The sequence below is a fragment of the Microtus ochrogaster genome, chromosome 10 (genome assembly GCF_000317375.1).
Source record: "Microtus ochrogaster isolate Prairie Vole_2 chromosome 10, MicOch1.0, whole genome shotgun sequence".
NCBI classification, from domain to species: domain Eukaryota; kingdom Metazoa; phylum Chordata; class Mammalia; order Rodentia; family Cricetidae; genus Microtus; species Microtus ochrogaster.
Window position 1 is genome coordinate 34,433,272 of NC_022016.1, and position 11,951 is coordinate 34,445,222.

Consider the following 11,951-nt stretch of genomic DNA (forward strand, 5'->3'; position numbering starts at 1 on the left):
TATCGTTTCTTTTTTATTTCTAACTTAGCCACAATATGGCTAGGGAATTGGTAGGAATAAAACCAATTCTGTGGTAATTGCTGAGATTTGCTTCATAGCCAAGAATGTGGTCAGTAACACAAGTGTGCTTGAAAAAAAGTGTGCGTACTAACTGTCAGATGCACAGAAGAGAACCCGTGTGCCCCCATTAGATTGCACTTGATAGCTGTACAGTTCAGACCTGTGTTTCCATTGCACTTTTGCCTGATTTATCAGTCCATGAAGTAGGTATGTCAAGATCTTCTATTGTGTTTATATATGTGTTAGCTTTTCTCCTTGTAATTCTACCCATTTTGCTATATAATTTGAAAGTACATTACTGAAAGTTATGCTTACATACATCTTCCTGTTGAACTGTTTTTCTTAATATTTTTGGTCTTATAATCTGTTTTGTATAGTTTAAAGCAGATTTTCCTAACTTTCTTTCAGTTGGGGCTGCCATACCTTTTTTTTGTCCCTCAGTACTTTAAATCTTAGGGACTGGAGAGATGACTCGGTGGTTAAGAGTACTGGTTATTCTTTCAGAGGACCTGGGTTCAATTTCTAGCACCCACGTGACAGCTCACAACTGTCTGCAACTCTAGTTCCAGGGGATCTGACATTCTCATACAAACACATGGCATGCAAAATACCGTAAAAATTATGAAAAACTTCAAATCTTATGTTTCAATGTGTCTCTCTTTGATTAAATTCATTATTGTCACTATTATTTGTGTGTGTCTGTCTGTCTGTGTATGTGTCAAACCATGTATATGCCACAGCATGTATGTGGAGGGCAGAGGACCACTCTGCAAAATTGGTTTTCTCTGTCCACCTCTTTGTGGCTTCTGGAGCTGGAACAAGAGCCATCAGGCTTATGGAGGCAGTATCTTGACCCGCTGGGAGATCTTGTTGGCTTTTGATATGTCTCTCTTAAAGATTACATAGCTGGTTTTATTCTCCATAATCCAACATGACTATTAGCTAGAGAAGTTAGCAAATGCGCATCGCTCCTGTTGCACTACTTGGATTTGGATTGAATCAGGTGGTTTTAAATTGCATGCTCTTTTCACCTTTGGTTTTTTTTTTCAGTGTTGGATTTTTCTTCTCCTTTCCTGTCTTCAGTTTCTTTGATGCCCCTCACCCCCACTTCCCCCTTAAAAAGCTTAGAGATGGTATATTCTTTCAATCACTCCACTTTCCCCTTCTTCTAGTATGTATGTTGGGAAGTCATGAAGTATTTTCATTTTTCAGATTGCTGCCTCAGAAATAGCAATGTATGCATTTCCTATTTCAAGTTTATCTCAGTAACTCCATTTTTCACTAATGTCCACAACTCTACCATGTATGGTCACTGAATTGGCTTATTCTTCTACAAATTCTTTTTTCCCCAAAACAGTATATCAATTTTGAAAGGCTATCTTCTTTGTAGTTGTTTTAAAATTAACACCCAGCCCCTTTAGGCATGACTCACACCGTTCTTTCCAAGTATATGTATAATAACCGTGATCTGGATCTATATGGGTTTGCTTTCCTTATTTCCTTACCCAGCGTGCTCTCAGGTCATTCTCCATGGATATTTATTGGGGGGGGTCCCTGAGACCTTTAGAGGCTTTGCATTTGTTTTTACTGAGCACCTTGGAGTATCACCTGTCTGGAAACCACTGTGCATGGCTTGAAGTTTGTTGGTTGACCCAGGCCATTGTTAGTGGTACATAAATCTATGTAAGAATCGGAGTGTCAGGGAAGGATTTTTAACACCGGTTCCTGCTTTGCCATTCCTTTTTATCAAATGAGTTCTACTAAACACCAAGGCAGCCGTCTGTGCGGTTTCCTAGAATTGTTGGGTATGGGGACGGGCTTAGTTTCCTCTATCAAACTGAACGACAGCTCAGGCAGGCAATATAGGTAGATGCCCTCATAACAAATTAGCTTAGGCACTCAGAGGGCCATCTTACCTGCCTAGTTAAAGCTTTCATCTAATAATTAGCCTGGAAATTTCTGTCTTCTTAATGCTGCATTATTTTAAAGTGGTTTTGAAAGATTTTATCCAGCAATTTTCATTACTTGAGTAGAAAGGTTGAATCAAATTACCAACTATGCTTTTACCAACCTCAAAAGTCCCTGCTTTTAAATGCTTAAACATTCTTGACAACACAGTGCAACCTCAGGCAATATTCCTACTGTCTTTTCAAGCAATACAAAAAATTGAAAATGCTTCAAATATTAACAATAGCCTACTGTCTGGCATGTTTTTGCACTCCAATGTGTTTAGTGGTAGCTTTTGTTTTTTAACTCTTTCTCAGCATCATTACTAAGCTATTTTGTTGGGCTTTTCTTTATTTTTTTCAGGCTCTCACTCTTAAGTCTAGGCTGGCCTGGGATCCACTGTATAGCCAAGGCTAACCTTGCAATCCTGACCCACCTGCCTCAGCCCTTCAAGTTCAGAGATGAGCCACCACTACAAAAGGCTTTTCTGGTTTTTGTTGTTGTTGTTATTTTTAGATGGATTCTTGCTATGTTGTCCAGGTTGGTCTTTAATCTCTGAGTTTCAGAAATCCTTCTGCTTCAGCCTCCCAAGCTGAGACTTTTGTGCCTATCATCCTAGCAATATTGTTTTAGAGACTTACTCATTTCGATTTCCTCGCAGTTACAGCTTTTCTTCCTGTTCCTTGTCTCATATTTACTCCTCTCAACTTTCCCTTTCTCTCTACCTAAAGTATATCTCTCAGGATTTAGTGTGAGTCTATTATTGCTAAGCGTTCATAGTTTTCTTTTTCTGAAATTGTCCTTATCCCACTCATTAGTCTTTCTTCTCCTTGTGCCAACTGGTGACTCACCTTCGGGGCACATCATTTCTTTGCGAGAACTGTTTTGTTTGTTTGTTTGTTTTTATGAGTAGTGCTCCTTTTTCTATTTTAAATAGTTTATGACATCTACATCATTCCCACCACTCCCTCCTTCACCAGATCCCCCTTCCAAGCTCATGATCTCTTTTTCAAATTATTTGTTTTATATATACGCATGCATATATAACCCATTATTTTAGCTTTGCTCATATAGACATGTGTCCAGGGCTGACCACTTAGAATTGAACAAAATACATAGGAGTTTGTCCCAGAAAGCAAGTGATTCTCTTACTATAGCTATTACACATATTAAGTGTACTAGCTAATGGGTTTCACTGCAACACTTACATGCATGCATGTCCCAATGCAGGGATTCTAGGTTTACCTGGAGCAGGTTTTCATTTTCTGTGAAGCTTCCACATGGCCTGGCTTGTCAAAATCCATTGTTTGTATTGTTTGCTTTTGTTTATATTATAGATATTTTAATAATTCTATTTTAATGTTTCAACCTGTGGGACCCCATAAGACACAGTAGGGTAAGTTTAGCCATCCTCATTCACACGTGAGATACCCAGAGATTTTCTATTTCCTGGTTGCTCAAGACAGAACAAAGACCTATCATTATTTCCTTCTAACCCCCTCTTAATGGACAAGCCTATCTAGTAAAATATAAAATATAAAAAATGTAAATATAAAAAAATAAAAATATAAAAAATATAAATTGCAACTTTTCTTCCTTTGGTGGCCTTGAGTCTGTGTTGCTGGTAGCTGTGTGACTAGCTGACTCACAGCTCTGAGCCTCTGCCCCTAGGGTGTAATACCAGGAATTAAGAACCTAGTGGATAGTTTCAGCGTTGCTGGCTTTTTTTGTTTTTCTAGACATTTTACATAAATTTAAATTTTTGTTATAGTTCATCTCATGTTAATATGTGTTTGTTCTGGGGGAGGCACTATTCATACCATCTTAGTGTTGCCAGAAGCCCTATTTTACACACGCGATTTTGCACTTTTTCCTTATCAATTTCGTCCACATAAAAACCCACTTCTTTAAGGACAAAAAAGCCTAAGAAGCAGCTAGATGACAGGCGTATAAAAGACCTGGTCTCTGTCGGATGCTGGATTATGTTCCAGAAACACTGTCCATGTATTTTATGTATGTCATGGGCCTGGGAACCAAGCTTTCTTAGCACAGTGATTCGCAACCTTTAAACATTTTAATAACAGAGCCCCTTATTTAAATATTCCTTGGACGATGAAAGGAAACAGAGACAGAGACCCACATTGGGGCACCGGACTGAAATCTCAAGGTCCAAATCAGGAGCAGAAGGAGAGAGAGCACGAGCAAGGAACTCAGGACCACGAGGGGTGCACCCACACACTGAGACAATGGGGATGTTCTATCGGGAACTCACCAAGGCCAGCTGGCCTGGGTCTGAAAAAGCCTGGGATAAACCAGACTTGCTGAACATAGCGGACAATGAGGACTGCTGAGAAGTCAAGAACAATGGCACTGGGTTTTGATCCTACTGCGTGTACTGGCTTTGTGGGAGCCTAGGCTGTTTGGATGCTCACCTTACTAGACCTGGAAGGAGGTGGGAGGACCTTGGACTTCCCACAGGGCAGGGAACCTGGTCTGCTCTTAGGGCTGATGAGAGAGGGGGGAGTTGATTGGGGGAGGGGGAGGGATATGGGAGGTGGTGGTGGGGAAGAGACAGAAATCTTTAATAAATAAATAAATTTTTAAAAAAAAAGAAAAATAAATATTCCTAGGAACCCCTGAAATCAAAAACAGAGTAGCTGCTGTGGTTGAAATGGGGGTTGAGATGTGCTTCTCCCCAACTTCATCTCCCCCCCCCCCCGCAACCCTCGCTTCCTAAGGAGTCCCCCAAAGCACCTTGTAGAATCCGCAGGTTCCCAGTACCACTAAGTAAAAAACAAGTAGGCAAGATCAATGACTCCAACAATGTGGTCACAGAGTCAACATGGGCACCCCCTGGGAATGTGACAGAAATGCATATTCTCGAGACCCCCATCCCCTGTCTACCGAGTCTCAAACTCCAGAGATCACTGAGAAGAATTTGGATTGCTATATTCAGTTCAGTGGATAAAAATGATGAACTTCCCAGGATTTTTTTCATGACAAAAAAAAAAAACCCTGATATCCCAAACTCATAAAATTATCCTGTATAAAAGAGCGCATCCTGACCAAATGCCTCTATAGGAAGTACAAAGACAAATAACACAGATCCACCCTGAACAAAGTTAGGGTTCGTGTCTCTGAGTCACAAGCATGCTGTTTCTTAATCTGGATGCTGTTTACAGGGAGGGGTGAGTTCATTTTTACAGAAATTCATCGAGTTTAAATGATATGTACACGTCTATTTAATACACGTCAACACAAAAGTTTCTCGATACATGGGCAATCTGCAGGCGGTAGTAACTGAAATGACAAACTACCGTGGGCCCTGGGCTACATATTATCAGAGGCTCTGAGCCTTCACGTGCCAGCACTGGCTCTAGTGCGATGGAGGTGTACAGGTGCCACTCTTTCCTGATGGGCAAGAACTTTTGGCTGGTGGCACCCTTTATCAGCACTCATGGAGTCTAGTGAGGCGTTTACCAACGTGACCTGCAGGCCAGAGTCAGCTCCAGTATTCGGCTAGTCCAGCAAAACCGGCAGTAACAGAGCTCTGGGACTCCAACCAGATTTAGGCCAAGAAACTGGAGAAAGAATATGTAATGGGTGCTAATGTAAGCGGCCATCCTATGGCCCCTCATTCTCAGCTCTGGGTTCCTGGGGGCCTCCGTTACAAGCAGTCATCTGTTGCCTGTGCTCTTCAGAACCCTGATCATAAATATATGCATCAATCAGTTCTCTTTTTTTTTTTTTTTTTGCAACTTGTATTGAGTTAAAGAATGAGCGTTCACCAAATCCAGCTGGACTGGGACTGAACGAGCATAGGATCAAAGTGAATGTGGCTGACAATTGGGGCCAACTGAGAAGTACAGACTGGGATTTGTCTGTACTGCATGTACTGGCTTTTTGGGATCCTAGTCTATTTGGATGCATACCTTCCTAAGCCTGGATGGGAGGGGGAGGGCCTTGGACTTCCCACAGGGCAGGGAACCCTGCCCTCTCTTAAGACTGCAGGGGAGGAGAGTGAGTAGGGGAGCGGGGTGGGGGGGAGTGGAAATTTTGAATGGTATTATTTATAAAGTAATAAAAAATTATTAGAAAAAATTAAAAATGAGTTTTAATTTCACCGGTGGGCTTTTACTCCTTTGTGCTCAAACAGAAACACCAGCTGAAGTAAAATAACCCAGTTCTGCCTCATAGTTCAATAGGTCTCAAGCCAGTTTATCTTTCTTATCTGCGAATGTGAATGTCAGAGGCAACACAGTTTAGCATGCTTCTTCATGCTAGGCCTTGCTGCTGTGTACTCTGTTCACGCAGCCACTTAAGATGTAATTACCCCTTCTCTCCCCCGTCCATACTACCACTGCCTCTGTGCTCGACATGGAAAAACCGGTGAATATGCCTGACTGTTACGTCCTGATTCCCTTGGCAACCTCAGTTGTGAAGATGCCTGGTCATGTGCCCGACATTCTCATGCCTGAATCTCAGTTTGGACTCCAGGTCAATACGTACCTGCAGAAGAGGTGGTGTTCTGGGTCTCCTGGTGGCATGATTTAAAAGCATGCCCAACTACCATCAGATACCTACCTCCGTTTGGGGATAGGTAATGAGCAGCGGCATAAGACTAGGTTTTGTGCTGGGACAAGTTGCCCTGTTCCTGAAGAATGAGGTGTTTAGTGTAGTTTTGTTTTGAGATACAGATATGAGGTTCAGCCAGAAGTAGCAGCCGTAGATGCTTTGGTGGTCTGTGCCTTCCACCCACAGGAACAAGGAGGTCAGCTTCACTGGTCTCCTGTCACTGAGCTCCTCTTACAACTATTCCTGCATGCAGGACATTTACGTGACAGCCTCTGTATGCAAAAAACTCAGAATGAGGAATGTTCTATTAAAGAATGGGACTGTCAGCAGACAAAGCAGGGCTGTGGAAATGCTCCCGATTGAAGGGGAGAGACGAAAGACACTTGACAAACATAACCCTTCGCCCTAGACCAGATCCTATAACAGGAGAAATGTTAGAAAGGGGGGCATTTGCTGGTCAAGGGAGAAACTCGGCTTAGAAATGATAAATTAAACACTGTAATAATGTTCATTTTTCTAAAGCTCCACTGTGGTAGTGTATGGAGCATGTCTCTTCCTAGGAAACACCCATTGAAGTGCTTCAGTACAAAAGGTCCTGACGTATGTACTTTATCCATATTGAGTTCATGTACAGATGTGCACACACACAAACACAGGTGTGCCCGTATGGGATGATAAAGCAAATAGAGCAAAAATGTTAATAGGTAAATCTGGGTAGAGAGTAAAGAATGTTCTTGTTACTTTCTGTGTGTTAGAATTTGTTTCCAAATAAAACATTTGGAAATGCTAAAGGACAATTTCTGTGCACAGTCAAAACTCTGCTGGCAGGTCTGACTGAATTTCCCCATGGCAGACATGAGGAATGGGGACATAGCTGTGTCTTCCTAAACAGGGTTACCAATCCCAGGCTCAAATAACTTAGGAAGTGTCACCCGGAGCTACCCACTTATTTATCTCCCCCATCCTCCAAAATACCCAATGTAACACCAAAGCATTTCTTCTGAGGATTGTGGTGCTGAAAACATTTGGGTAATGAAAAGGAGTGTGTTCCATCCATCCATCCATCCATCCATCCATCCATCCATCCATCCATCCATTCACCCAGTAAATGTTTTAAGTACCTGCTCATTATGTGCCAGAAACCGTGCCAGGTGTTAGATCCTGTCTTTAAAAGCTCTCACGGAGGGACTTGGAGGGGGGTGTAGCACAGTGACAGAGTGCTTGACTAGCATACACAGGGCCCTCGGTTCAATCACTAGCATCGAAATAAACAAGCAAAACCTATGAGCTCACTGGAGTAAACCCACAACTATAAAAGTCTCTATTTCCCAATGAGTTTGCTACTAAGTAGGACTGGAAAGCCTTTGGGAGCCCTGTTGTTTATTGGAGACACTGGATCCACTGCCCACGCACCTGGTCCAAACTGGTCCACACCGAGCTGCCTCCAAGGCCTTTCCAGGCAACAGTTACTTTTTGTAGTCAGTGCTGAAGAAAGGATGAGTTGTGCTTTCCTCATCCCAAGGTCTTCCCATCTGTCTCGGCTTAACTCTGCAGGCTGCTCTGTCCAGTGTAGCAAGCCTTTCTACCAGCATCTCTGAAGTAAGTTTTGGAAGTCTTTCTTCTAATCTCTTGGTAAATATCAAAGCTATACTCACAATGCTTTCTGAGGGGGGGGCACCAAACACCATTGTGTGGATGTCTTGTAACATACCATCCCCAGAATCCCACCACTGTATTGCTGATTCATTGAAGCAATGTCATTGTCTTTCGAATGGACAAAACGCAATAATTTTTTTGCCCCCAACCACCAATCTGAGGTGTGACACTGACTACGATGCCCTACACACAATGGAGTCTGCTGCCGTGGGAGAGACCATGAGGATTGTTCATGTGTATGACTGCGTGTGACCTGGTGTGTCATTTCTGTTTGTGGCATTCACCTCTGACGCCTCCGATGAATTATGGCCCAGTCCAAAAAAGTTTCAGATTCAAATCCAACAAATGTTTACTGAGTCCCTACAAAGTTCCAAGCCTTTTACTTTGACTTTGACACAGTTTATAGCATTTAATCTTTAACAACAACGCTTTAAGGTAGGAATTACCTGCATGTTACAGATGAGAAAACAATCGCAAAGAAGTTCACTGATTTGCTCAAGTATATCATACAGCTTTTAAAAAAACAACAACACACACGCACTACACTGTCAGCTGAGGCCTGTCCTTGTTAAATGCTTACCTTACAGCATTTCTAGCCTTCTCTACTGTTGGAGCACCTGCTCCCCTTCTACAAGCCCCCTTATTTTTCTCTTTTCACTAGCCCATGTGGGCTATCTTTTTTAATACTGCATTTAATAGCACAAAAATCACGAATACAAAGAAACTGGCAAAGGTGTTTGTCAATGAGCTGTCCCTGCCTCCTCCACTGTCCTGCTTTCAGCCCCATGTACACAATGGGCTACATTTTAATAAACTTGTCCTTTTCCTCCCACAAACATGTAACTGTTGTGTGATTGGTCAATTGAAGCTGAAACACCCATGGAGAAAGATGTTTTACGGTTACAAGGGCACCCCCCCAACACCACCCCCCTCCCCCCCTACACCTTCCCACACAATCTTTTGGAGGAATATAGGATATGAACCAGTGTCACAATTTCCCTGCTCTGCCTTCTTCTCCACCCAGAACATTCCTGCCTTTCATTTCTTTCGCATGACTGCTTAGACTAGTGCCTCTTCTCCCTCCTCTCCTATTTCTCTTCCAATCAGGACCTTTTGGACACTGGGTACTGTTAAATTCTTACTCTGTCAGGCCCATCGGCCTCAGTCAAGTAGATCAATTAAATCTCGATGCCCGCTGTAGTACGAATGTCGTCATCTTCCATTACAGGTAGGCCTGCGTGCTGCTTCAGTAGGCTTGTGTATTCATTTCTTTCACCTTTTCTGACTCGAGTTCCAGGACCTGTTTGTGATAGAACAGTAAATAGCCTTCACTGTCCAGCACATCTTTAATACTGGCCTTGGTGATGACGGCATCATCACACTTGAACCACTGGTCCCTGTGGTGCCGAATGAAGCTGGTGTAGTGGCCGCTCTCCAAGGTTCCCTGGTGATTAACCACAGCAAACAAGGAATACTTATTCTCGTTGTTCCCACTATTGGTTGGCAGCTGCAACTGTCCATTCATTCGGGTTTCTTTACTTGACGCCATAAATGGTGTCATATCCAGCTCCAGAGGAAAGGAAATGTATGTAGTGATCTTGCGCCTCTGTTTGGCTGAGTGTTCAAATCGTTTGAAATGAAAGCAGGCAACAACTGGCAACTTCTTCATAGTGAGCTGTTTGGTAGATTCTTGGTAGCTTTGGCAACTACCACATTTGATTTTGGCACTGCTTCCTAAGTGCTCTGGCCTTGTAAACCTTCGCAAGCAGTCCGTGAGGGTACTAATGCCTGGTATGTGGCTTTCCCCATTTACGCTGCTCTCCCTTCCTGGACTCATAGGCCAGAAGGATGTGCAAGAGCCAGGCAAGTCCAGACTGATGTCCCAGCATGGGTCTATAGTGGTGGAGACACCATGGCAGGCTTGACAGGTGACATCTGACTGCAGGCCACCTGTGAAGATTTGGTCTATGATGCAGTTACAGTGGTTGAGATTGCTGGCCACTTTGCCAACATCATCGCCCTTGCAGTGCCTGTGCAGAACATCTAGGGCAGCGATGAGGAACTCGTGGGCATCCTGCTGCCTGTACCCTGCTAAATGACGAGCGTGTATCCACACCAGGTGCAGTAACTTATAGGGAACGTGAGGAGATGGGTTCCCAGAATACAGCTCCCGAAAGAGCGAAGACATCTCACAGACCAGACATAACTCTGGACTGGGCATTTCACACCGGTGCCTGTCAGAGAGAAAGAAATCTCTCAGTATTGGAGTGTGGGTCAGGGCCTGGACAATACAGTTCATAAAACATGTGTTGCCAAGATTAATCAGTCCTCGTAAGCCGATGGTAAAGCTTGAGGCGATTCTTCTTCTCCGGGGGTTGTGCCCCAGCAGTTCGAACTCAGGCCTGGTCATTTCCCAGGTGGGATATTTCTCACCAAGGCCCAGCACTGAACACTGCTGCTGAGAAACCTCTGTTGAGGTGGAGGCTTGTAATTTCAAGGCTTCTCTTTGCTCTTCTTTGGCAATTTGCTCAATGTCTTTGTCATACACATAGTCTTTACACATGAAGCAGTATATACCTCCATAATAAAGATCTACCGCTAAGTTGTGCTGTTTTGTCTCAGCGTGCTCATGGATGTGTTTCTCTGTGAAGCAGCCAAAGAAGATACAGGAAAGGCAAGAGTGGAGTCTGTTTAAATGGGTGCCACACACATGGCAGATGCACGACTTTGCCTTGCTTTTCCTGGTCTCTGGGGTTCCACACCACACGAAGCACTGGTAGATAACCCGCAATTCCTGCCTCCAGTTCTCTCCCACCTTAAAGCTGTTCACGTGGGAACAACCTGGTGGCCCCACAGTAAAATCCACATCCAGGCACCCGCCCCCGGGACCGCGCCGGGGCCGGGACCGGGGCGGGGGCCGTGGCCTAGGCTGCGGCGGGGTACGGAGCCTAGTCTGGGGCCGGGGCCGGGGTCGGCGGCGTGGGGCACGACTGCGACGCGGAGAGGGATCGGGGACCCGCGGCGGATCGGAGGGAAGGGTGGGGGGAGGAACCTCGTCGCCGCTGCCGCCACCGCCGCTCTGCGCTGGGACCTCATCCTTCGGCTCTTGCTCGGGCTCCCCCTTAGGCTCCTGCTCTGCCTCCTGTAAGGGCACGGGCTCGGGCTCAGGTTTCAGCTCCGGCTCTGGTTCAGGTTCGGGCTCGGGCTCCTGCTCGGGCTCCGGCTCAGGATCCGGCTCGGGCTCCGGCTCGGGCTCCGGCTCGGGATCCGGCTCGGGCTCCGGCTCCAGCCCGAGCTCAGCCCCAGGGCCCGAGTCCTCCGCGGTCTCCACCTTCCTGGTGGCGTCCACCTTCCCTGCGGTCTCCACCTTCTCGGTGGTGTCCACCTTCCCAGCCGCCTCCACCTTCCCCTCCACCTTCTCCGCGTCCACCTTCCTCTAAGCCTTCTCCGCCGTCTCTGCCGTCTCCGCCTCCTCCAGGCTCCTCCGCCTCCACTGGCTGCGGCTCCTCCCCCTGCTCGTGGGGCTCCGGCGGCCACTGGGCGTGGTGGCACGGGGGCCACGCAGACCTGGGGTGTCTCCCGTTCGGCCTGAGGGAGCGCGGTGGCTTTGGCAGCTGGACCCAAGAGGGACTTTCACTGAAGGAGGCAGCAGCGGAAGCAGGCGACGCCCCCGGGAATGCTCCAGCCGAAGCCCCCTAGCGGAGGCCGCTTCT

At 45.5% G+C, this 11,951-nt stretch overlaps 1 protein-coding gene across 1 annotated transcript; it reads right to left on the reverse strand.

The window, feature by feature from the left end:
* Positions 1–9,176: 9,176 nt before the first annotated feature.
* On the reverse strand, positions 9,177–11,674 carry Usp27x (ubiquitin specific peptidase 27 X-linked; the record flags this gene model as incomplete). The annotated part of the gene is made up of 1 exon (XM_005353363.3): positions 9,177–11,674. A coding segment is annotated over one exon (2,190 nt), but the record flags the coding sequence as incomplete, so codon positions are not given.
* Between the last annotated feature and the right edge of the window lie 277 nt (positions 11,675–11,951).